This window comes from Cuculus canorus, chromosome 3 (genome assembly GCF_017976375.1).
Source record: "Cuculus canorus isolate bCucCan1 chromosome 3, bCucCan1.pri, whole genome shotgun sequence".
Taxonomy (NCBI): domain Eukaryota; kingdom Metazoa; phylum Chordata; class Aves; order Cuculiformes; family Cuculidae; genus Cuculus; species Cuculus canorus.
The window spans coordinates 116280089-116307252 of NC_071403.1; the positions used below are offsets into that span (position 1 = coordinate 116280089).

General features: G+C 43.8%; 1 protein-coding gene across 1 annotated transcript; it reads left to right on the plus strand.

The window, feature by feature from the left end:
- The first annotated feature begins 6756 nt into the window (after positions 1–6756).
- Positions 6757–20335, plus strand: LOC104057108 (b(0,+)-type amino acid transporter 1). Its single transcript, XM_009558436.2, has 6 exons — positions 6757–7572; positions 9155–9288; positions 12133–12262; positions 15090–15214; positions 15636–15723; positions 17498–20335. Exons 1-6 carry the CDS (start codon positions 6829–6831, stop codon positions 17729–17731), a joined length of 1455 nt encoding a protein of 484 aa, XP_009556731.2. The 5' UTR covers positions 6757–6828; the 3' UTR covers positions 17732–20335.
- Positions 20336–27164: the final 6829 nt, after the last annotated feature.

Here is a 27164-nt window from a genome sequence, read left to right on the forward strand (position 1 = left end):
TCTGTAGACAAACATCTCCAGTTTGCAGTCAAGAGAACAATACTGCTTCAAAACGATTCTTGGTCATCATCATTATGTTATAAATTTATCAGCTGACGGCATCACCGACAAGGGCAATTAGGAAGCTAAGATCTGGGGCCAGAAAAGGTCCTGCAAGCCTTTAAGCACAGCCCTTTTCTTCATACACTCTCAAATGAAAATTCACCAAATGGAATAAAAACCTGGTCCCCAGCTCCCACACATACTTCCCCTGGAAGGCCAAGAAAAAATGCGTAATCTGTTTCATCCTTCCTTTTATTCATATCTATTTATAACTTTAACCAAAGCATACAGATGGGAGTAATTACAATCTCAACACATCACTATCTTCACACGATAATTAGTTTCTCTGTCGGTAAAATTGTACAAGATGAAGCATTAGCCACAAAATACATGTTTGTTACAACTTTGTAAAGCACCAGCCAGAGATGTAAAATGTCTTGTGACCTAGGTGACTTTTCCAGGCAAACATGTTTTTTTTCCTTGATATTTGGCAGTGTCAAAGTGAGGTTATAATTCAAGAGTGTTAAAATTAATCCCTTGTCCTAGCTTTTGGAGACGCTAAGAAAAAACTGTCACGAAGACGAGCTGAGTCCACTTGACTAAGCTTGTCCCAGAAGATCAGCTCCACAGAGCTGTGAGTATGGCCTGGAGCCCGTCGTACAGCCAGTACCCTCTCTGCAAACCAAATGTTTTAGGCATGTAGGAGCAAAGCCTGACCTCACGCTGGCCCTGACTGCGTGCTGCAGCACATCCCACCCCAGCATGGGAGAAGAGTGGTGGAAAAGTGGTCTGTCCCACATGTGTTGACAGCACTTGGTGTTGTGGAGGGATAAGGCTTCTTAGCCCCACCCTGCACTTCATTGAGAGAATGCAAACAGGCAGAGGCAACCCACAAAACCTTCATGACCTGCCACAAGCAAGGTCACCCTGTTTTTCTTCCTGGCTGTTGTTCTCCATAGGCTTTTTGAAGTCCTCTAGGAGAAGAGCAGGTCTTCTGCTCTGCTACGCTACCGAAGCTGGATGCTCCCTGCCTTCTGCCCCAGTGCTTAGGAAGAAGAAAGAAGGCAGGTGGGCAAAAGCCCTCCAGTTCTCTGGGTTGTTGGGAAGAAGATGCTGTTGTGGCAGTGGGGCAGGCTGGGGAAGGGAGCTGCCTCCTGTGCGCCTTCAAAGTCACTTCTGGTCCAGAGTTTCATTAAAAAATAGGTATCAGTTTTGGTGAAATCTTGAAGGCATTGGGTTCAGTACCTTCAGTTACTATGGCTCCTTTTCATCTAAGAAAATCTGGAATGATTTTGGCCAGAGTTGCGATGTTTGATAATGATTCTGCAAAACAGACTTTATGTAGGGCAAGATAATCTAATCTTGAATTAAACTTAATAAGTGAAAAATGAATTCCAAAATGTAAAAGGAGTTCTTAATGGTATTAGTAAATGCAAAGAAATTCCTGAGGCTAATTTAAAGCACCACTAGGAAAAGTAAAAGAAGACAGGACAGGTTTGGAATGCTGTGTATATGTACATATATATACACTGTGTGTATATAGAGCTATAAAATCAAGTAATATGGTTGCAAACAGGAATGAAGGAAGAAGTTTTTATAACAGTCCCTCAGTGGGTGAAAGAAAATGTAGCAGTGGCACTTGACACAGAAACTGCCTGCAGAGCCAAAATGTGGGATCCTGGAGTAAGCATCAGTAAAATTGTTGATTTTTTGTAGGATTTTGATTTTTTGATGAAGTCGTTGCTCCTGTAGCCTGAGGATTGAACCCTTACACAGCTACTTGCCTGTTGTTCTCAGTGGGCCACTTAGGATCTTCTCTGGTTGTATAAGTTTCTGATGTCTGCAGTGCCCAGTGGTAAAAAGGCAATCCTTTGCTTGTTTAGGTTCAGAATGCTGTTATGATCACATCAGAAGCAGCATTAACATTTTTAGTTTTATTATAGACCTTTTTAATAATTATCTTGTATTTCTAATAAAAATAAAATGTTTTAAACCAAACTTTGAGTCACCCTTTTGACGTTTGCAAGCAGTGGTGGGATGAATACTCATGGAAGTTGTAAATATTTTCTTTTCAGCTGTGGTTCTTATTTTCTGTTATTCCATCAGTGTTATCTGTAACAGCTCTTTTATCTAAGAGTACACCCATGTAACATATAAGAGTGGGATGGTTACTGCCCTATGCCCGGCTCAGCAGAGCTGCCCAGAGAACATGTAGTACAACACTAGCAGCCTCCTCCTCCATACAGTAAGATAACTAAACAAAATATCCAGTATCTGATTGGCAATGCGTGGGATGCCAAAGACATTTCCATGCAAAATAGCTGTAAACCAAAAGCAAATCTTTCAAAATGTAATAGTTGCAAAGCCAGAATACGTTCAGCCCTTACTAAGTAAAGAGCAGGGAGCCTCGAGCTCACCTTTCGGTGGCCTCACTGCCAGCTGCCTGCAGACTCAGACAGGAAACACTAAATCAGCTTACGGTAAATTCTTGTTTTTTAGACTCCTTCTCAATCCTCTGGGCTCAAATCTGCTATTGTAACATGACAATGAAAGGCAGTTACTGTCCAATGTTAAACAAGCTCCATTTTAGTGGTTATTCTTGTTGTGAAGCCTGGGGCTGTCATGCATCCTAAGAAATGCCTTTCCTCCCCCCCGTCCTGCTCCCAGTAGCACAAGATGGGTTTTTGCTACCTGCAGCTCACGTTGGCATTTTCATTGTCCCAGCCAGAGCTTCTTTGCTGCCAGGCATGCCAGGGGCCCTGGTGCCTTGGGGACAACCAAGCACTGCTGGCCCCAGCACACAGGGGGTGACAGGATCAGGAAAGGATGCAGTGAGTCCAGGTCTTCTCCAGCAGGGTGGAGCCCCAAAGCTGCGCTGTTTGGAGGCTCGGGTGTGAGAAGAGCCAGGATGCACTGGGGAGGTAGAGGCTTAGAGACAAACATGATAAGGGCACCCTTTCCCCAGGAAGACACTTCTGAATGTGTCCTCTTTTCTTCTCCTGTTTTCGCATGAGGCACAATGGGACATGTTTTCTCCTGCCCCGTTTTTGTTTTTTTTTTTCCTGGGCTCAAGTCCTATTCCAGAGCTCCGATTTCTTAGCCTTTATTTCCTCCCTCTTTTCAAGCAAGATTCTCTACATATATCACAAGTGCAGGTACCAAGATTTGAGTGCGATTGCAGCTCAAGGCCTGCATTTTGGAGGAGAGGATATCAAAGTTGGATGGGTGGGTTTCCATGTTTTCAAGTAGAGGTAGCCATTGAACCCACATCTTACATCCTGGATGAAATCTCTCACACTTAGTACAACTCAGGGTGTGGTTTTGAGGTTTTTTTATGTGTTTAAGAAAAGAAAATCTCGATCCCCGAACAATTTTATGAAGTATAATGTTGGTGTCTACCTCTAAAGAAAGCTATGGGCAACAACTTTGGCCCTTCCGTCTTCAGAATGTGGGTTATTTTTAATCCCCATTCTGAGATTCATAACTCTTTCCCAAGCATGGAACAGGGAACCAAGCCCATAACTGTGTTGCAGTTCCTGGGACCTGAAATTAAATATTGCAAAATGTTTACCCACATGTTTTTGTCTGGTTCTTAGCATTGACAGTGTCCTTTACCTTAAATTAGCTTTCAGTAGTCCTCATAGCTATTACTGGGATAAAAATAGCCCTAAACATATTAAGGACATCATTCACGACTCATGTCTACTCTCTATTTGTGTTATATTAATATTAAAGAACTAATGCTTATTGTAGGGTTTCTTTCAATCAGTAACATGAAATATCGAAAGCAAATGTAGAGTGAGCCGTCTCACTGGTCAAAGCTGCTTTGTTGTTTTGAGACCAGTAGATGGCAACCACCCATTGCAATGTCAAAGGTAAGTGAAAAGTAAGAGTTCTTAGGTAGAGGATTTATTATGTGACTGCATGAGCAACAAAGTTTTGCTACTCCACATAAAAAGAAAGCAGTACCTTATTTTCACTCTGGCTCATTGACATCTTTTGAAGGGGAGTGGTGAGATGTCCTTTCACACAGCCAGTTTTGACAAATGACAATTGTGGCAATCCATTTGACTAAAATATCTTATGGCTGCTCCTTATTGATGATTCCAGTCAAAAAAAGAACAAGACAATGGAAAAAAAATCTAAAGCAATCAGGCTGCTTTAGCTTCCACAGGAATAGCCTCAAGTTCTTATCATGATTAATTTGATTCTTTATTACTTTAGGTAGAAGCTGTTAGAACTGAGTGACAATGATCCTGGGACTGGAAATAGACGTCCCTTTAGGAACTGACTGATGCTATTGATGTACCAGGTAATTAACCCTTATTATCTGAGGGGTTTTATAGAAATTTTTTTTGACGTGATCAAATAGGAAGAAATTCTGATTCTTTCTACAACCTTAGATGAAAAGTTATTCATTGCTAAGAGCAGGAACTGTAAAAGTTTGAAAAGATCCTCTCAGGCCACCAAGAACTTTGCATTTACACTTTAGAAAAGAAGTTCCTTCATTAAAACAGGATAACAGTTATGGGACTTTATTGGAAGATACTGAACTATCTGTAGTCAGACTATCTTTTCCTTTAGCATTGATTTAACTGTATTTTGTAAATACATTTTCATTTAAGATTGGTGTACATAATACTTGTATGGAATCACACACAGAACTAGACCATCTGTAGTGCAAAAAACTCCAAATCTTTAGACCCCTGAAGGATTCTGGTGTCCCTAACACTGCGATCAGCAATTTTAAAAAGTATGCTACAAATAGATAAACCAGCCAAGAAGAAGAGCACTGTCACTTAGTAGAAGTAAAACAAAATACTCTGCATTACTGAGATGCCTCCCACTGAGTTCTCATGCACTTTGCAAACCATTAACTTGAGATGCACTAACTTGCATCCGTGCAGCACCAGGTGCAATATGTTTATTCTCACCCTCACATCTTTGTTAGGAAGACTTAAAAACCCTACTTGATACATATAAAGTAATCTTTCACTCTTGTGAAAGCTGCAGCCTGATCAGCTGTGATTTTTTCTAAGTGACTTTGAATTTAGGGGAAATCCATCTGGGATCCATTTCCCAGTGAATTCTAGTGAGTTGATATGAGGAATAGGTTCTAGTATCCTTTACAACCCCCCCAAACCTTTCTCATTATTGTCTTCATCTAATAATAAGATTTATGCTGAAAAAAAACCCCAAACTCTGCTCTTTAATGAGATTTGAGATCTTTTTTTTCTTCTTTGAAGAAATCAAAGACCTTCAGCCTTATGCTCAAATTTGAGTAACTTTATTTACTTTAGCATGAGAAATTATGTGACTTGTATATGTTGTTTTTATTAGGAGCCCATGAGTTATCTTGGACTCCTCTTGCAGAAAACTGCAAAGCTAGCAAGATAATAATAATAAAGAAAGCAAGTGAAGAGAAATCTAAATGATTTAGAGTACAAGGAATTTTTAGACAAACAGTAAAAATACTTTTCTGTTTATATTCATGCTTTTTTTAGCTCAAATGGTTGAGGAGAAAAGATAGTTTTAAAGATTCAAGGTCTGTTGTTTCCATGAAGGGCTGAAGAAGGTCTCACTCCTGTTTTCTGGTATGTATCACAACACAAGTCTGCAGGAGACCACCAAGGACAGTAACGCTTCTTCTTTACAGTTGCAGTCAGTAAAGTTTAGTTTAAGTTCAAAGGAATCCATATAGACATTCCTTTCTGCTCAATACTTTGTGCATATTGCAAATCACAAAATATACCCTCATGCCCTGACTATGCAGTACAAAACAATATTCAGATTTATAGCAGAACACTCTGCAAAGTCTGAAGTTTTACACGTTAGATACTAAGTAGGGGTCAGTAGCATTTCCAAAAGCTTGTACCTCTATGTTTCTCTTGAGTGTGCACTGAAATGTGTGTATGATAAGCAGTGACAAAGTCCTCTGAAGATCGTGATCTGGTAAGAATATGCATACCTCATGTACGACAGAAAAAGGGCCCATAAAAGCGTAATTGCAACCTTTTCACTCTTCTCCTCCTGCGCTTTCTGAAATCTGAAAAAAAAAAAGAAAAATAATTGCCCCCTACTATTGCACAGAAAACCAGTTTCTGGACTGGTTTAAGCAAAACATTTCTGCCTTTGATTGAGACACTGGAAATATTCCTCATTGAGCAAATCGATAGCACGCTGGGTGACAGGCTTCTTTGATCACTTTATAGCAGGGAGTAAAAATGCGATAGAGCACTAAAGCAGGTGCTTGAGCACCGACTTTTAATCAAAGAATAAAGTACAGATATACATGGGGATTTTGCTTACCTGATTCTTATTTCAGATGCCATTTGAAGCATAATTTAAAGGAAAGTTAATCAGAGAGACAGTCCCATAAGGTGCTGAGTGATTCTGAGGTGGTGCTGAATGTTATTCGCTGCCGTGGGTTGCAATGAGATTCAAAGATACTTACAATCATGGGATCATACAATCATAGAATAGTTTGGATTGGAAGGGATCTTAAAGATCATTTAGTTCCAACCCCTCTGAGATAGGCAGGGACACCTCCCATTTAATTGTACCCCACTTAATCTCAGCAGGATCTGAACCAGGATAAATCATCAAGATAAGATGGGTAAGGAAAGAATGCAACAAGTGGAAGGTAACTTTGTGTTTCTTGACAGTGTTCAGTGTGACTTCTGTAATTATTAACTTAACCCGATAAGCCTGAGATAGTCTTTATTCAAATGCCTCAGTCTTATTCCATATTATCTCCCAACAACAACATCTCCTAACATTTCCACAATGAGGAAAAGGAAGACAACAGATTCACCTCCTTCATCCTCAGATCTGAGTGAAGGGAAGGAGAATTTAAGACTGAAGCAAGAGGTAGGCCTGATTAGTGGAGTGTCCTTAATCGCAGGCACTATGATAGGCTCAGGGATCTTTATGTCCCCTGAGTGGGTGCTGCATCATATGGGGAGCCCTGCCAGCAGCCTGCTGATCTGGACAGCCTGTGGTCTCCTGTCCATGTTTGGAGCCTTGTCGTACGCTGAGCTTGGAACCATAATTAAAGAATCTGGAGGAGAATATATTTACATCTTGAGGATTTTTGGTTCTTTTCCTGCTTTCCTTTTCGCCTACACTTCTGTTATCCTGGTGAGACCAGCTGGTTTGGCAGCTGTCTGTCTGAGCTTTGCTGAATACGCCGTTGCGCCGTTCTACCCAGGATGCTCATCCCCACAGGTTGTCGTCAAATGTACAGCTGCTGCCTGCATCCTGATTTTAACCATCATCAACTGCCTCAACGTGAGGCTGGCGACATCTATTATGAACATTTTTACAGCTGCTAAACTCTTGGCTTTGTTGGTGATCGTGGTGGGTGGATTGGTGTTGCTTGCCAAGGGACAAACTCAGAGTTTTCAAAATGCTTTTCAAAACACGACTGCAAGTATTGGGACGATTGGAGTGGCATTTTACCAGGGGCTGTGGTCCTTTGATGGGTGGAACAACCTGAACTATGTAACTGAGGAGCTGAAGAAGCCTGAGGTGAGTGAGCGAGCTGGGATTTACTTATTTAATGGTGCTGCTAATGTGTTTGATTCTAGCTATGATTGTGTTAAGGGAGTAATCGGAGGATTAGAGCATCTCGGAAAGACTACTGAGCTTTCATCCTAAGGTTGTTCTGACTTTTGAGGCTGGACACCTATGAATGTGTCCAGAAAGGGTAAAAATGAGTCTCTAAGCAAAATAGCAGCCTACCTACAAAAAAAGCACTAAAAGACTCTAATGACAGCAAAAAAAAAAAAAAAGAAAAGCCATTAGATAGCATTTGTATCCTTCCAGGACGAAGTTTTATCTTATTGTTCAGAGGATCTCACTCTAGGCACCTATATTTATGTAGAAAAGCACCCACTTTTCTGTAATCGTTAGTTTCTAAAAGAGTTGGTCTATGCTGGACTCAGTCCAGCAGCCTGATTTAGTGAGATGTGTCCCTGCCCAATGGGCAGGATTAGAATTGGATGATATTTAAGGTCCCTTCCAACCTCAACCATTCTATGATTCTGTGATTCTATGACGTGCACTTCAAAATACCACTTATCTCTCCTTATTACATGGAGGGGGAACTTCAGAGCAAGCCAAGCCAGGCAATTTTAACTCTGTGAATGATCCTTGTCTCTAAAAGTCTACTTTTTAAGCATTGTTCTGTCCACATTATAGGCACTGAAGTAACTCACCTACATCTCACATCAGCCCTCTTTGCTCCATATTATGTCTTTTCACAGATGACACTATAGCAGTGAACAACCCTTTCTCCGAGAGCCGTGTGAGTGCAGATTGTATACAGTGTGCTTTCTACCAGTGCAGCACGCAAGATTTTACACATTAAATGAAAGCACACCGTTAAATATTAACTTAAATGGCAGCAAAGGTCCTAGGGTCATGTGGCACTTTCCCCCATGGGACTGTGAGCACTGATATTTACACCCTTGTGGAGTGGAGGCAACAATATAAGGAATTGCTGTATCTTGTCCTACAGTGGGAATGCAAAAATTGGTATTTCAGGTTTTAAGATGTATACAATTGCTCCATGATCACTTTGCTAGTTGCTTTTTTCCAGTCCTTTCAGCTGCATAAGGCACTGTTCGCTGATTTTATCGAGCTTTAAAATGGTCCATGAAGTTTCTCGATAGCAGCCTATCTCTAGGAAGAAGAAAAATAATTCCTTTCTAGAGCAAATTTTCCTTGTGCTGTGCAGCTTTAATTTAGCCCTTAGAGCAGTGAAACGTGATGCAACACAAACTGGTACTTCATCCATGTCAGTGGGATGTTCATGGGAAGACACAGCGCACCAGGACACCTAACACACTTGTAACAAATAAACCAATATTAAAGTAATCAAGAAGCATGCAGAGACATCTTGGGAAGCTATGAATTAAAGTCTTTTTAAATAAAATGTCATTGTTTTCAGGGTGGGTTCTTTTGTTTGTTTGTTTTTAAAGAGTAGCTTTTGAAATGTGCAACGTTACTGTTTGCCTGACATCTTTGGGAGACTGGTTTAAAAACCGCCATGTGAATCTGAATCTCCGTGTTAAAACTGCAATTAATGCTCTTGTTGCCCTTTTTCCAGGTGACCCTTCCCAGAGCTGTGATGATTGCCATTCCTCTGGTTACGTGCTTGTATTTGCTGGTAAACGTGAGCTACTTAGCAGCCATGACTCCATCAGAACTGCTGTCTTCAGGAGCCGTGGCCGTCACCTGGGGGTGAGCTCTGCTTCTTGCAACACAGCCAATGCAGTCTTGTAAAATACGGGTTGTGTCCAGAGTGTCAGGAGCTTTCAGGTGCCGTTCCCAGTGGGAGGAACAGCATGGCATTGGCATCCAGGAGGACCTGCCAGGTCGTGCTACAGGAAAGCATGCTGCCCGTCCCTGCTCTGTCACCTGTAGGGCAAAAGCCAAGGCTGACCTGCTCCATCTGGTCTCCAAGGTGTATCTAGGCTGCCAGGATGGGGTGCAGCACACCTCTTATTCCACATTCCCACTCATTCTCACTGGGAATCTGTGGTTCCCCTCATGTTTTTCCCCATGGAAAGTGAGCATAAAGAAGGGATGAAGTGCACACCAGGAGCATCTCCCCCAGACAGGGAGGATGCAGCCAGGATGCATATCCAGACTGGGAGATGCCCTCAATTTTCGAGGATCCGTATCCAGACGGAGAGGTGCCCTAAATTTTATCTGTTTCCAGAAAAGTGGAGAGGACAATGTGCTGTCTCACGAATGTAGAGGCAGTAGTTTGAGAGAGAGATAGGAGCCAAGTGGGTGAATCATGTCCTCTCAGTACCTGGAAGTTAGACCAGACCAGAGTCTTTTGGTTCAGTATTTATGTTTGTGGGGAAATGGAAGATGACACTGATCTCTACAACATCTTTGAGATGAGTTGCGTAGCCTTTGGTAATTGTGTCTTTAAGTTGGCTTGTGCTTCTCCAGAGTTTCACAGAAACAATTTGTACCTTCCATCAACTTGAAGTGTTGGGTGGTATGGGAGGCTCTGTGCAAGACAAGGATTTTGAGAAGAGGAGGAAGGAACGGTCATGAGAGATGTAGGCACCATCGACTTCTAACCAGACAATCTTCCACCAGGACTTCTAGCCTTAGTCTAAATATTTCCAAAGACATGGAAGCCACAATAGCCCTAAATGAGTTGTCTGGCAGAAATAACAACACGGTATAACCAGAGATTATGTTGCTGCTCATCCTCTTCCTAAAAAGTCAACAGCAGCTTTGCTTCTGTGTGCATTTCACAAGATCTCCAATTGGAAGATCTAACTGAGCTCTTGCTAGATACATTCTCTATTGACCTTTCATGTCATTATCAGCAAGAGCTTTTAAAGGTCTAGTGCTTTGTTTGGACAGGTTACAAAGCCTCAATAAGCTGCAGTGTCATGAACTTCCTCTGCACTTCCTTTCCCATCATTCCCAATGAACAAGTTATTTGTAAGCTTCCTCCTTTTTAACACATCTCCTTTTCCTGCCTGATTAACCTTTTCACCCAAGAGTGCAATTTAGGAAGAAATATTGAAGCAGCAACCAGAAAACTGAGCACTCAAGAGCCTGGAGAACAGATAGGCATGGGCTGAAGAGGGGGTAATGGTTGTGGTTCATGATCAAGAAAAGCAGCTATTCAGGCCATTAAGGAAGGACGGGATAAATATAAAGAAGCCAGAGGAGGACACATCACATTTAAATGCATTTATTCCCCGTATAAGAAGAAAAGTGCTAGAGAGAAACATTGTTCAGTGGTGAGAGGTGCAGCCACAAAAGGAGCTCATGAAACTCTCCCCAGCATTTCTTTGCTGTCAGTGACTTACCGCCACTGCAGATCTCAGTTTGCTTGTAAGAAGTTACTCTCAGTTGCCCCCATAGTTCATTTTCAGGGTTCAAACAGCAAAGCACTGATCTCATAAATGCAAAATGCATAATTGCTAAGGATTTTATTATTGATTTTGTGATATATGTTGTTTCCCCTTGAGATCTTGAGTTTATGGAGTTGCATGGTGGTAGGAGATGCCCAGATTCCATCATTTCCAAAAAGGGAAAAATTTTAGTTCTGGTTATCACAAGTAACTCGATAACTTGAAGCCTGGAGGATCATAACCCAGATGTTAAGCTTCTAAACTATATTTTTGAAATTATCATGGGAGGTAAGCTCCTGCCATGATTTTGGAAAGCCCAACCCTTAATTTTTGAACATTTGGAATAGGCAATACTAGAAAAGAGTACATAGGGCTTAAAGCTGTGCAATTCAGATGGAAATACACAGTGTTCTAAAGAAACTTTTGAATTTTAGATTTTTGCCAGTTAGGTGAACAGTGAGTTTGTTTGTATATGTGTGTGTATGTGTATGTGATAATTACCCCCAAACACTAGCATTTATTAGTCAATTAATATTCCTCATGCTGCTTCATTTGAGAAGGTGCATTTTTAGGTGAGATCTTCCTATCTTCCAAATATTTACTTGGAACTCTGTTTGTAACCCTGCTGCTTCTTCTGTGATGGAGAAACCATACCATGAATGCCTGAGCATCTAGAACCAAGCGTCTGGAATTCAAACAATTGCTTTGGCTTATGCCTGATTCACAGAGTAGCAGAAATACATGGATATGGGATTAAAGAGTTAAATTCTTATGCATATTGGGGAAGAAGTTATAATTCAGGATATCTCTTCAGGTCTTTGGAGCAAATTTTCTCTGCAGTTTCTAAGCTCATATTGTTGGCTGTAATAGCAACATCTCCAGGATTCACATCACAGCATTTGTACACAATAAAAGGGGTTTTTCCTGTTCTGATGGCCTTGTACACCATTGCAGTGTGGGCAGATGTGTACATACATTTGTACACCAGGGAGGAAGAAAAGCTGACTTTTCTGGACAAGACAATATTACTGGTGACTAAATATTACGGGAACTGGAAGAAGGCTTTAAATCATGAGAAAAGCTTTGGAAAAGAAAAATTCAGTGAGAATAACAGAGGGAAGAAACCTGGTTCTACAGTGAGTATTTGATACATCTTCGAGCTGGATGTTATGCTGTGAACTCTTTGCCACTTTAGGGACAAAGTCCTGGGCAGCTGGGCATGGCTCATCTCGCTCTCGGTGGCACTGTCTACGTTTGGTTCATCGAATGGCACTTTCTTTAGTGGAGGCCGCGTGTGCTACATTGCCGCAAGGGAAGGCCATATGGTAAGGACAAAAAAAATGGGGTCTGGCTTGCTTTGAGCAATTTTGCCTTCTTGTGACACTAAAGCAGGGACGAAAACACTGTGTGTGTTCAACTGGTAGAGTGGTAGCTCTTCGGTGGCTAGTTTCTCCCTCAAAGACTTGCTTTCCCATCTTTTTCAAATGTAATGTGTATGTTGTCTCCTGACTTTCTTCTTCAGCCTCCCAGTTTCAGGGAGACACATAATTACATGTAGTCTTAATTTAAGAAAAGCTTTGAAACGGACAACTGAAATACAGCTGGACTGGAGCACCTGGCACAGGCTTTAGTGTGACCTAGCCAAGATAGCTGCCAGGGAGGGGAAACCTGGCTGTACTTGTGTGTTGTAAGGCAACCTCGCTTGCACTCTAGCTTTGCAGGCAATATTGACTGCACAATGCGGTCTGAGGGGTGTTCTGGCCTTCCCATGGGGTTGCCCAGTTTGGATACAGCACAAGATATCTCTGCTCTTCAAGCTTCGTAGCAATTCCAAGGTGACGCCGAGCTTTACATCTACCCTAGCTGGGGTTTATAATTGGTTTTGTTAGGTGGAGCCAAGCCTGATAGGCCAGTGGAGGTTGAGCTGTTGTAACTCCATGCTCTGGAACGAGTCCAGAGGAGGGCTACGAGGATGATCGGAGGGCCGGAGCACCTCTGCTGTAAGCACAGGCTGAGAGAGTTTGGGTTGTTCAGCCTGGAGAGGAGAAGGCTCTGAGATTTTATAGTGACCTTCCAGTACCTGAGGGGGCTACAAGAATGCTGGGGAGGGACTGTTTACAAAGGCTTACATAGGACGAGGGGCAATGGGTATAAACTGGAGAGGGGCAAATTTAGACTGGACATAAGGAGGAATTTCTTTATGATGAGAGTGGTGAGACACTGGCACAGGTTGCCCAGGGAAGTTGTGGCTGCCCCATCCCTGGAGGTCTTCAAGGCCAGGTTGGATGGGTCTTTTGGCAACCTGATCCAGTGGGAGGTGTCCCTGCCCATGGCAGGGGGGTGGAACTGGATGGGCTTTAAGGTCCCTTCCAACCCAAACTATTCTATGATTCCTGCTCCAACTGCTAAGTTAGGCACATATTCCCAACAGGCACACAAACACAAGTATGCAACATATATATACACCCGTACGTGCATCTTTATATGTATCCATACATACAGGCGTACCTCAGAGACTTTGCGGGCTCAGGTCCAGACCACCACAATAAAGCCAATAGCACAATAAAGCAAATCACGTGAATTTTTTTGTTTCCTTATGCATATAAAATTTATGTTTACACTATACTCTAGCCTGTTAAGGGTGTAATAGCATTATGTCTAAGAAAACAATGGCCATACCTTAATTAAAAATACTTTATTGCTAAAAATTGGCATAATAAAAATGCAATATCTGCGAAGCGCAGTAAAGTGAAGCACAATAAAATGAGATGTGCCAGTTTACAGGCAGCAGGTGACACCAATCCAGGCATATAGACATAACACTCCCCAAAACTCAAGCACAAACGGCGCCAACGGGCTCATTTTGTTCCCCTCTCTGGCTGATGAGTGGTCTGTTAGTGGGAAATATAAACATATATACAGTGTGGGTTCCTCCATCAGCTGGGCTGAGAAATTCAGTCTGCCCAGTAGCTGCTCCTGAGTTCCAGTCTCACCAGTTGCTGGTAGCTGGCATACAAGTCCCTGCGGCTGCTGCCCCATTCCAGCTGCTGGTGTGACCCCCTCACTCACAGACACTCCAGACACACTTTTTTCTCCCTCTCAGTGCTTCAGCTGAGCCACATTTGTGCTCCTCACTTTTGAGCAGGCATGTTGTGTTCCTCCTGGACCTGTCTGTTCCTTCCTCCCCACACCTTTCTGCTCTCAAGTGTGAAGGATGCTGCTCCACACCAGCTCCACTCCTTGTACGTGCGAAGGAATTGGATGAAAGACCAAGAGGGTAGAGCTGACTGGGTTTGGTGGTTACTGGGTTTGGTGGTTCCACAACTTCTCTTCCTGATGACAGTGGTTGCTGTATCGTGGCAAGCTCTGTGCTAAGCAATTCAGATGGTCTGAATTTGACAGACCAGACTAAAAGCTGAATGTTTATGCCATTCCTCAGACACTCAGCTCTAGCAGAAGTGCTTGCATGCTATTTTGGTTAGAAAGAAAAAAAAAAAAATAGAAGTCTTTCTCATTAAACTTTCCCAATGAGCCAAGAAATAAAAAAGCTGATAATCTCCGTGTTCTGGAACAGATCGTGGGTTGCTTTGTGTGTGGTTGCATAAATGTTTCAGGAGGAGTCCTTGTCTGATTTTCCAGTAAATCCAAGAGAAACTGAGTCCCAGAGAGTTGTGACAGAGAGGAGAGGAGAGGAGAGGAGAGGAGAGGAGAGGAGAGGAGAGGAGAGGAGAGGAGAGGAGAGGAGAGGAGAGGAGAGGAGAGGAGAGGAGAGGAGAGGAGAGGAGAGGAGAGGAGAGGAGAGGAGAGGAGAGGAGAGGAGAGGAGTGGGACCGTTCACAAAGTCCTGATGAAGCTCAGGAAAGCTCTGATTTGACTCAGCCTTAGTCTGACACTGGTAGATTGAAAAACCTCATCTTGTCTGCCTAAACTGAGCACAGAGGATACGAAATCAGTGAGATAGAACAAAAATAGCCTCGAGGAGGGTTTCCACATTTACACTCCTCAGAGTTAACTGCTTTTATATTATGATGCTTATTTGACAATTAAGAGTGGCTCTGGCTGCGAGCAGAGCTCCCACCAGCAGCTGAGGGGGATGAGTAAGGATCTCCAAGGACATGATATGACGGTTTACTTCTTCGCTTTGGCTTTCAGCCAGACATTCTGTCTATGGCTCACGTGCGATGCCTCACGCCCTCCCCTGCTCTGCTGTTTACATCTGCTATGTCTTTAATAATGATAATATCGGGAAGCTTCACCAGCATCGTGAACTTTTTCAGGTATGTGTGCGCTGTGTTTCTGTTTGCATCCCCTGTGGCCCTGGATTCTGGCATTGTTTTAGAAGTCTTTTCTTTTAATACTTTTTGAGCCCGAGCTATTGCTTTCTAACCAATATTGTGGTGAGGATGAGGGGAACAAAGAAAAGAAAGAGCTAAGGAACCAACGTCTTTGCAGTGCATGAATGCTTCTATCACTGTGTACTTAACTGGGTGTAATACATCCTTGTATTGAAATGGATCTGTAATAGATCATTCTAAAATTTGTGTTGGAAAATAAATGAAAGGAAGAAATACTAAATTGATATCCATATTATCCTTTTCAATTGCAGATATGGGCTCTGGAACGCAGGACTGATGTTCTTGGATGACCTCATCCCAAATTTCATACTGTCTTTTATTAATTCTTTTCTTTTTCTTCCAGTTTTATAGCATGGTTTTTCTATGGCATGACTATTACTGGTCTCCTGTATTTAAAAATAAAGAAAAGAGAATTGCCAAGATCTTACAAGGTAAAGTAATAACAAAAAACCCTCAAACTATTTTCTTCTGTTGCCTAAATGACCAAAAGAGCATTATGAGAAAACATAGAGCACGGGGGTTGGTTGCTTACAGATTTAGTGTGCTTCTTTTTCCTTTTTAATTTCATGTTTTGTGTATACAAAGTCAAGGAAGGGCAAGATAGTGTGAATATCCAGGCATGAGTCAAGGATGAATTCTCCGTCATGATAAATTAATGATGCACTGCCCCCTCACTGCGGAAAATATATCTACATATCCTCTTGTTTTCTTTGAGTTTTAAGAAGAGAATGAAGGATGGTACTGATAAACAATGCATTTGCCTGTTCGGGCTCTCAGAGCTCAGTTGTGGTCCTCAGAGTGTGCAAGAGCCTTGTGGAGGATAGAAAACTGCCAGAACGTCCCAGGCCCTTTGAGATGGACAGGCTACATGTTAGTTCCCCACAAAACAACTAAGTGGAAGGAAATCAGGAGTTACCTCTTCTTTATCCTGGAGCCATGAGTGAGTTGAGCTGCGGTGCTTCCTCAGTGACCGAAGGAAATATTTTTATAGAAAAAAATCCTAGGAACGGGTCAGGAGACTATGAATCAGAAATTAGGATGCTGGATGAGGACACTCACCCCACTTGTTGGCTGGATGGGCTTTGAGGAAAAGAAGTTATGTTTCTGCAGCAGTGTTTTAACACTGTATAACAATTCTGAGGTCCTGCTGGTCAGTCCCCTGAGGATATCAGCCTGCTGCAGGCTTTGGTTTGATGGCCTGACTCTTTCCTTAACTAGAAGGAGCTCATGTCTGAAGGTTCCAGGTCAAATGACAATGTATGGCTGATGTCCTGCAGCATCTGTATGCATGTTAAAGGTTTATATTTAAGGGTAAGATTTACCTTGGTTTGAAAACATTTTTATCAGCATTGTGCCTTAAGTGTTAGAACACAGTGGGGAGGAAGCAGAGTGGAATATTCTCCTAAGGCAGATGAAGCCAACAGCAGGTCTTCTCTATGTTCTCTCAAGTAACCATGGACAACATCGCTTTTGATCTAGACCAGTGCTTTTTTGTTGGACAAAAAGCACAAGAGTAAAAACTGGAAAATCCCAGCTAGAACATTTTCCACCTTGCTGTTAAATCATTTTGTCTTGTGCATTCAGTGGCCTTTGAGGTGGGTTGGCTTCAAATTCAAGTGCTTTATGACCAGACTTGGAGAAATAGCCCCTGAGATTGCCTGTCCACATATCTGTCAACGTACGAATGAACTTCTTACCCAAGGTTGTTCAGTTAGAATCATAGAATCATAGAATCACAGAATCATAGCATAGTTTGGGTTCAAAGGGACCTCAAAGATCATCTAGTTCCAACCCCCTGCCATGGGCAGGGACATTCCACTAAATCAGGCTGCCCATCCAACCAGTTATGTGATTTGTGCACATTGCTGTGTGTTTTGTCTACAGGTCAGATTTTGGATGCAATGTAGTAGGGAGAGTAAGAATGCACCTGGCACTAAAACCAGCAGTTTGCATCTTCAGGTCTAAGCAGGCCCGGGAAGACCAGGGGTTAGGGTGTGTGGCAGTGATGTAGCTCTTGCAAGGATGTTCAGCCTTGGGTTGAAGGTGGGCTGGGAAACAGGATGTCTGGATTGATTTTGATTTCTTTGTAATACCTCAGCTTACAGCAGGGTTTTATTTAAAAAACTTGCATGAATTTCAGGGTTGTTCAGACCCACAATGGCCCAGGAGAAAGTGAATCTTTATGCTGATGTTTTGTTTTCGCAGGTCCCAATTATCATCCCTGTAATCGTGCTGATGGCAGCGGTGTACCTGGTGTTAGCTCCCATCATTGACCAGCCGCAAATGGAGATCCTCTACATCGTCTTATTCATTTTCAGTGGTGTAATTCTTTATTTCCCACTGGTTCGCTTCAAGTGCCACCCTCGCTTTTTACAGAGAGTCACTTTACATCTCCAGTTGTTCCTGGAAGTTGCTCCAACCACCAGGGATGCAAACTGAGATTATGTCCTCTTGGCGTGTGGCTGTTTGCCTGTCATGGTTTATCCCAGCACCTTGGTTTTCAAGTCCCAGAAAATATTTTTCAGTAAGGGAGAATGAGCAGAATGAAAGTGTCACTGAACTGTCTAGCTGAGAGGGACGAGACTCACGACTCGTCATGTTTCCTTAAAATTTTGGGGACATGTTTTTCTTGTTTTCAGCTCTGCCTTGGCAGATTACTTACAGATTCGAAAGAAATATGTGCTTTGGAGTTTTCCATCCCAAGAAGAGCAGTTCATCAAAATCTTAGCTCTTACATTTCAAAACAACACACAACAAAGACTGACAATGAAATATTATTCCTATAGCAGGCTGTGACCCTAAGCCATTCCTGGCAATGCCTTTAATTATTTCCATCTAGCTCTGCCCACTGTGACCACAGAGCTTCTCAAATAAAGCATGGACACATCATGTTCACAACAAATCCCTCTCTTTTCCACTCAGGTATTTGCTCTGGGTTTGTGCTTTTCCCTTGCTTCTTCCAGTCCCAGGTGCACAGTCACAACAGTCCTTTCTCCATCTCAGTACATGGCTCCATCACATTTCAGCCCAAATCATCCCACATCTCCCATAGAAAAACCTGTGACGTGAGACGAGAAGTGCTTTAAAACTCTGTTGGTTTCCTTCATTGTGAATGCACTTGTCATCTGGGATCCATCAGTTCATGGTGAGGACACTGGCGACATTGCTCAAGTACTAACAGTCATCCAATACTCTTCCTGTAATTCCCCCAAAACCAAATAATTTCTTTTGTGACAAAGTGAGCAAAACAAAATCTACAGCATATGTGTCAGCAAGACGCTTTCTTTGTGAATGAAAGAAACCACATACTGGGCTACATTAGGAGAAGTGTGGCCAGCAGATCAAAATCTGTCCCTTTGGACTCAACACTGATGAAGACACATCTGAAATATTGTGTCCAGTATTGGGCCCTGCTGTTCAAGAGTGAGAGGAGAAGACAACAGTGCTCGGCTCTTCTTGGGAGTGGCAGCTAGGGGCAAGTTGTGGCTTGAGATGTTCAGGCTGGACTTCATGAAAATAGCTTCACCAAGAGGGCAGTGAAACTTTGAAGCAGTGTGTAGGAAGGTGGCGATGTCTCAGTTCTCATACTTTTTTCACTACGGCTGTTTCCACCAATTTCCATGATTCCAAAGGCATAAAACAAAAAAGCCATCGGCTCTGCTTCCACCCACACCTAACACACTGCAGTCGCTGTTGTTTCACATTACCTTGGGACTTAACCCTTTTTCTCTTAGGAGAGAGATGTTATATTCTGTTTTCTTTCTGTTTTTCCAGATTGTTTCTGGATGGCACCTGTCCTGTGACAGACTAAAAAGGTCTAGGTCCCTAAAACGTCTTGTGTCTCAAAATACCGGACGTTACTCAGGTCAACTTGTCTTCTGCAGATCCATATGTAACACTGCCTTCCTGGAACAGGGTCACTCGATCCCCCAGGCCTCTTCCAGTCCATCTCAGAGCTGTGGATCTGATCACAATCTCATTCTACAATGCTACCCCTTCTGTTCCTCTCAGCTGGTGATAGCAGCAGCTACAGAAGTGCACCACCAATCGTTTTTCCCGAGTGTTAGGTATGACAATGGGATCATCCAACTGCTGCTTATCTTCTAAATCCTTAGCTTAAACAGTGTTTAGGGGGATTTCCTTCCACTGCTTCTTACTGGAGTTGCCAGCAAAGGTTAATTAAGGTACAGTTTTTCCTCCTGAATCCTATGACAATGCAAAATTCTTGGGATGCCACCTTGCCTTTCCCTCCTTGTATGCCCTGACGGAGAGTGTATACTTAGAGGACTAATGAGCTCAGGAGCTACCTTCCTCAACTTAAGAGGAGTTAACTTCCCAGTGCTGCCCAAAGCTCTTCCTATGATGTCAGGCAAGCTTCTTAAAGGAGCTGCGTCTCAGCTGGTTATCTAAAATGAGTTTTTGGAAACAAGCTCTGTTTCCTACACGTATTTATGGAGCCTACCACATGGAACTGTGCTCTTCTGCAGATCTACAGTCCCTACCCAAAAAAGGCGGAATTTGAAGGCTAATTTGAAGGCTTATTTAAAGGCAGACATGCACAATAAGTGTGGCTTTAGCCTATCCTTCTGTACCTATATACAATCAACAGTGGTATTATCTGCACATAGCGCTTGGGGAACAGGAGTTATTGCCACTATTTGATATTACGGAGGTAGTATACTATAGATGATGAAAAGATGAAAGGATTAAGCGGCTTGCTCAAAATCACCCAGAAAACGTGTGGGAAATGTGACTGTTTCTCCCAAGGTCCAGCTAAGCATTTTATCATGTTGCCCATCCTTTCTCACTGTGCACCTGTGATGTATAAACAATAATAATGAACACAAAAAGACTCAACACTTTGGATAAGTAGCCTTTAGATGTTATTGGTTTGCATACAGGGGAGCTGAAAACTGCAAGTACCACATATTGCACCAATCTCATTTTCTACGGATATTATTGTAACACAACGTTATTTTTATTTATGCTGCCTAGGGTTTGCAAGCACAGGTGTTTATAATGCCGAACCAAGCTTCTGAAAGCTCAGCGAATGGCAAGATAATTACAATAAAATGGACATTAAAATGAAGTGAGCTGGTGTGATTGTTTCTGTTTTTCATCCAGGAAAAACAATTCCACAGAAATTTTACTGCATGAACATAAACAATCAGCACCAGGCTCATCTCTCCTTGGATGGAAGGTTTAACTACATGCGTGGGTGCTTATATGTGTGCACACTAGTTTTTCAAAATGATTGCTTATCTAGTTCAACCCCAGGACATGCAAATGAGAATCTCTCTTTCCTCCACGTGACATTTGCAATAGAAGTGTCAGGAAGAGGCAGTGTGTTCCCACTGTTCATTGTTACAGCACAGTAACAAAATGATGGTGGGCAGAGCTCTACGGCTGCCTTTGTGCGCACAGGTCACGCTGTAAGATCGTGTTGGTCCTGTCTGTCTCCATGCAGATCCCTGTGACCTCTGCTTGAGCCCCTTCCTTCATGGGCTCTCGAGGTAATCATAGGATCTACACTTCACCTCAAGTCCCTGAGTATAACTGAGTTCCATGCTTCAGCTGCAACCTGCAAACACCAGTCAGGAGTTTCACCTTGGGGCACAAAGCTGAGTGTATTCTGAGTCTCTTCCTGACTTCTTCAGAAGCATCAGAGATGGGCTACACCCTGGGACCACCAAGGATGGTCCAGTATGTGAGAAAGTACAGAAAATCCTCCCTTGGCGATTTTCTGATAAGCCTTGCTTTTATGCCCAAGTTCAAGTGATCATTTGTGGCTGAAGAGAAATTTCCCCTTGGGTGAGACCAAACAGAATCCATAATGATTTTAATTTTTCTCTGTTGCAGAAACACAGTTCATCTGCTTGGATTGGCTGGATTTAAGTTATCAGTTCTCTGCCAGTGCAGATGGTTTGGTGTTCAGTTTCTCCTGCTCTTTCCTGGAACACAAGGAGAACTCAAGGCCTCACTGGAGCCTCTTAGCAGCGTTAAATTTCTCTCCAGATCATCACACTGAGGTGATTGTAGAGCTCCTGTTTTCAAAGATGAAATAAATACAGAAAACTCTGTGAATCACAGACCATCAAAGTGTGGGTTGGAACTGACCTTTTGAGGTGTCTAACCCAATCCCCTGCTTGGAGCAGGACTGTTCCCCACGCTGGATTAGGTCACCTGTGACTATCTCGCCACGTCTTGGAAAACACCAAGGATGGAGAGCGCCCCATCTTTCTGCACTATCCTCCTGATAAAATCCAGCCTGAACCTCTCAAGCCACAACTTGTCACCGTTGCCCTTCACTGTATCACCTGCTACTGCCAAACAGTTTGGCTCCATCATTATTCATAACTCTTCTTCATGGAGTTGTAGGTTGCTATTAGATTGCCTCTTAGCCTTCTTTTTGCCAGGCTCAAAAAGACCAACTCCCTCTGCTTCTTCAGGTAGGTGATGAGCTTTAGGCCTCTAACCATCTAGACAGCTCTCTGCTGGACCATCTCCAGTTCCTACACATTTCTTTTGAACTTGAGAAGAGTTAGCAAATTGGATGCAATATTCCAAGTGTATCAATGCTACAGGAACACTGATGTCCCTTGATCTTTTGACCATACTAATGTAGGCCACCATGTGTAACCCCAGCTCCTTTAAGCCAGTCAGTTCCCAGACTGTGGTGATGCTTGATGTTATTCCACCCTAGATGCAGGACTCGTGCATCTCACCACTTAACTGCAGGACGCATCTGATGGCCTAATCCTCAAGTTTCTCCATGTGCCTCTGGACTGAAGCTCCGCTCTTTGGCATGTCAGCCACTCCACCTAATTTAGTACCACCTTCAAATTTGCTGAGAGCACATTTTGTCGCATTGTCCGACTTGCCCACGAGGATACCAAATAACATCGGCTCCAGGTTCAACTCTTGTGGTACTTATTGCCAGCTGCTGACCAGATGGAAGTTCACTGATGTAGCCTTAGCTTGCTGTGTAAGGGTACACACTTCTAAAAGCCTCAGCTGACTCAGTGGAAGGCAACAACAAACCCTTCTACACAGTCGGTGCCAGTATTAGAAACTTTGGATAGGCTGTGATAAACCTACCCATGAGGATGACTCAGTCTAGCAGTTTAGAAGGATCTATATCTTGCACTTTAGCCTTTATTGAGTAGTTAGTGGAATATCTTCAGGGTCTTTGCGCGTGTGACTTATTCCTTATGAAGGAATGATTTTTACCAAGAAAGGATGCAGACCCAGGGTCACGCAATAAACAGGCAGTCTTAGATTTGGGAACTAACAGTGAGACTAATGAGTGGTGAAAGAGCCCATCTGTTTTTGGAATCGAGCTACTACGTCAGATTTGTCCTCAGAGGCGGTGAACCCTAGGCCTTGAGTGTCGGGCAGATAAATGATCATCTTTTTCTTCTAGAGGTTGGCCATTAATTCTTATTGTTTAATTTCATGGTCTATGCCCTGGTTTTCATGCAGTGAAATGACAGGCAATGGGGCAGCTGAGAAAAGGGAAAATGAGAAGTACATTGGAAGAGAATTCCTGTGTGTGCAAGTCTCGGCTTGTGTGTCTATGTAAACTCCAGACACGGACAACGCTTAAGGAGCAAAGACACATGTCCAGAAGTTCAGAAATGCCAGAATACAAGCTGTTTGTTCAGCAGTGATTCCTTTCCTTGCTGTTTGTATGTTCTGTGCCCATCTTTTAGTGCACAATCTATTTTTGCCACAACACGTCTGTGTCATTAATGGACAAAGCAGAGCAGCAGTTCAGTATTTTCCCTTTTCCCCTTGCTCAGTCTGTGGTTGCCAAACTTCATCAACTAGTTCATGATTCCTCCAAAGAGATGGTTCCAGAAAGAACACAGATTTTCAACAGAAGATATGTGCCCTGTCACAAAGGCCATCACCACAGATCCATTTCTCCCACTTCCAGAACTGGGGGTTCAGAGCTGCCCCAGGGATCTCTTGAGGCATTGGTCCTGCTCTCCTCTGCCCTTTGCTGTGGCCTTACTCCAGGGTTCTGCGTTCTCAGCTTCCCACTCACGTCCCACCCTGTTTAAAAGAAGGCTAATGAGACTTGAGCCTTGCTGAGCTGTTGAGAAGCTTAGTACATTCCTGTTTGTAAATAAAAGGAAATCATCTTACTGAAGATGAAGCAGAAGGGGCAAATGATGCCAACAGCTGTCTTTCTCCCTAGGGCAAGATGTCCCTTTTACCTATAATCTATATTAAGTGTATCGAGTCTGCAGAAAATATACAGGGTCTCATTCTGGCTGCAGGGCCACTCCTGTAGGTGATATTGGCCGAGCTACAGCTTTGGTGTCCTTGGACGGACACAAGTCCATCAGGGCCATGTGAGCACCTCAGAGGCAGGAGCCATGCCTCATGCACAGTAGGAAGCACAGAGGAGGCTGGATATGAAGCACAGTTTGAACATGCCCAGGTGGTGCTGTAAACTATCCTAAGGGTCCAGGTCCCTGGGATCCCTGGCACTTGCAAAAAGGCAAAGAGTCGTGCGCCTTGGATTGAGCCGGAATGTTTGGATCGTACCCTGCTGGGGGCTCGTATCAGGCTCCTCTATACCAGGAACAAGCACATGTGTGGGTGAAGAGGTATATGGTGAATTTTCATCCCCTCAGTGCTGGACTTCAAGCCACTATGGGGGCAGAAAAGCCACTATGGGGTCCTTAAAAATCCTCTGCAGCCTTCACCAACTTCCCAATGGATTGTCCCACCCTGGTCTCTGCAAGCACCAAGCCCTCCTGCTCCTCCTGCCCTGAGGGCTGTGCTGCCAACCCGCCCAGATCCCTCCCTCCTCCTGCCTGCTTCTCCACTCTCATATAGTTTACTTTGTGCAAAAAATACCATTTCTCAGGTTTGCAATGCAAAAGGCCACACCAAAACGCTTTCCTCAGGGGACCTGAACTGTGGGCTAAGGGCATGGACCGGGCAGTTGGGCTTAGCCATGGTCCAGGTGAGGCCGACAGGGATGGAGATAGGCAGGGTGGTCATTGCACAGCCTTGGGCTGAACCCTCAGCTCAAAACTTGACTTGTTACCTCAGACATTAAGATGTGCATGTCCCCTGTGCTGCTGTCCCCAAGGCATGGGAGAGGATCCCACTGTCCTCAGGCAGCTGTTGGAGCTGAGAGCATCAGTCTGGCAGCTCCAAGGCAAGAAGACAATTTTGCAGTGGAAATAGATGTCGGCAGATGGCAGTGGCAGCCACAGGATGAAGAGCTCAGTAGCATCAGCCTCTCCCCCTGCAGCAGAGGAAGAAGGAAAATAAAGCAAAGCTGCACTGGGGCGTGGAGAAGCAGCTGAGGAAGGGATTAGCTCTCATGCCAAGGGAGTTGTTTCACTGTGCAGCCCTAGGCAGCCACTGGGCAGCCCACTGCTTACCCACAGCCCGCTCCGTGATCCCGCAGTAAAGTTCAATTCACCAAAATAGCAGAAAAGCTCATTTTAGGGGCAAATGAATGAGATCAACCAGCTTTACCCACGAAAGAAAAATGTCAGGGAGATCCTGTGGCCGGAGGTGAGATGGAGAGAGGGGACAAGTCCTACCTCCTGCCCCTGCACCCATCTGTCCCTGCAGCCATAGCCCCGGCACCCACCAGAGCCTCCTGAGGAGCAATATCAGCTTCTCTTGGGCTGCAATTATTGCCCTGCAGCAACCTCTGCTGCTCCCAGACAGGGGATTCTCCTGAGGGCCATCCCTTCTTTGTTTATAGCAGTAGTGGCTAGAAAGGAAGACAGTTATCAGGCTTAAATCAGTACAAGTCCTTATGAAGCCAGGCAGATTCATGAAAACTGAATTATTCATGCTTGTATTTGAAACACAAGCATTCCCCTGCCATGCCGGAAATCCAGATGAAATTCTTTCTTGCTGGAGCTGGATACCCCCAGAGGTACTTTTGTAGCGCACTTTAAAATCCCATCTTTTTGTCTTGTCTTGAGATCAAAGCTGTTTGGGAAGCAGGAGCCGCCTCCCAGAGCGTGTAAGACCCTGCCCAGCCCAGCTCAGGGCTTGTTGGAAACCCACAGGGTAAAACTCAAGTTGTGTAACTGAGGACAGAGCGAATCTGACTTTTTAATTTCACTGTCCAAGGTGACTGCAAACAGATAAACACCTGTGATAACGGCAAAGGGTCAATTAAATGTAAATGTTCTGTAGCTGGGTGGCAGAAAATCACAATTTATGATGGGTTTCTCCATCCCAGAGAAGCTATAGCTGTGAATTAGGACCTGCATTTGCTGGGTGCTGTACGAATGCAGAAGCCTCCTCCAAAATGAAATCTTTTGCCTGAGACCATCTCAGCATAACTGCACTGTACAATGCCTGAAACATGCAGAAGAAACACGCTTGTGTTCTCAGTGGATGCAGTTTGCATCCTGGAGCCCCAGTTACTGTGCAATTCAATGTGCTTTGGATCACACATACAGAAGGTGACACATGGAAATGCTTTGTGGAACAGTGCTTCCTCCAGGAGCATTTTCTTAGAAGAGGTGGGACTGGCAAACAAAGTCAGTTTTCCCTTTTCCACATTCCCTCAGGTAGGACAACCGGAGAGCACATTCCTCCTGGGGCAGAAGAAAAAGAGAATTAGTCCACCAGCTCAGCTTGTCCACAAAGATGTATCTCCCTCCCCTGCCTGTCCTGTATGGAATACCTGGATCCATGTTCATGACATGAGAATGCCACAGAGATGCCTTGTGTTGGTAGAGCTTCAAATAGAAACGAGCTATGTAAACGATATCGTAAAGCTTGCAAAGCAAAGAATGAATGCAAAAACAATACACCTCCACTCTTTTGTAAAAGGCCGTAGGAAAAAAAAGTGCAGAAAGGGCAAAAACTCTGTCTGTCTGCTCTGAAAATGCCCTGGGCAGATGTAGTGAGCCAGCCATGAAGGGCATTAGCTATAGCTAATTAATTCACTAAAAGCAGTTATGAGTATTAGCAGGTTACTTCAACCTGGTAATGATGCTGTTTCTTTGTTACTACTCGGAGCAGTGAATTCTCCAGGGTTACAACACATTATGTGAGGCCCTACCCGGAGTATTGTGTCCAGTTCTGGAATCCTCAACATAATAAGGATAGGGAACTGTTGGAATGGGTCCAGAGGAGGTTACAAGGATGATCGGAGGGCTGGAGCACCTCCCATATGAGGACAGGTTGTGAGATTTGGGGTTGTTCAGCGTGGGGAACAGAAGGCTCCAAGGAGACCTTATAGCAGTACCTGAAGGGGGCAACAAGGAAGATGGAAAGGGACTTTTGTGGATGCTCCATCCCTGGAGGTGTTCAAGGCCAGGTTGAATTCCTCCAGTGCAGCCACGTGCTGCATTTTCTCTAGGTGGAGTAGAGAAGGAACAGGCACAACCACCAGTAATGCAAGAAAATCAAACCCATATAAAACCTGCATCATTTTAACCACAAAGCATTAAAACCACTCCTCTGTTGCAGCATGATTTTGGGGGCAGACATGGCCAAACTGCCTCTTGACCACTTCTGAACTTCTCTCAGTGGCCAGAGTAGCTTCTTCCTCTGAGGAGCACACAGGTGTCTCTGAACTTCTTCCCCCACATGAGTTTCAGCCCCTGGTCACGTCCCAGTCAGTCTATGAAAATGCAGCCACATGCAGCTCCCTGTGTCTCACAGGCTGGGTGGGTTGGGGGGAGCTTTCAAACAGTCTGATGCATCGCCTGAGACGGCGGAGAGCAAATAGGATCCAGATGTGTCCTCCAGGAGGCTTTTCTTTCAGAAGGAATCTTCCCAGATTTTTCCCCACATTTTGCTGTTGGGGTTTCTCTCATGACACACGTCTACTTGGCTCCCCTCCAGCTCCTGCCCATCAGCATTGGCTTTC

Coding starts and splice junctions, on each gene's coding strand:
- LOC104057108 (XM_009558436.2), top strand. CDS start 6,829: ATGAGGAAAAGGAAGACAACAGATTCACCTCCTTCATCCTCAGATCTG. Junction 7,573..9,154: donor AGGAGCTGAAGAAGCCTGAG/GTGAGTGAGCGA, acceptor CCCTTTTTCCAG/GTGACCCTTCCCAGAGCTGT. Junction 15,215..15,635: donor AGCATCGTGAACTTTTTCAG/GTATGTGTGCGC, acceptor TTTTTCTTCCAG/TTTTATAGCATGGTTTTTCT.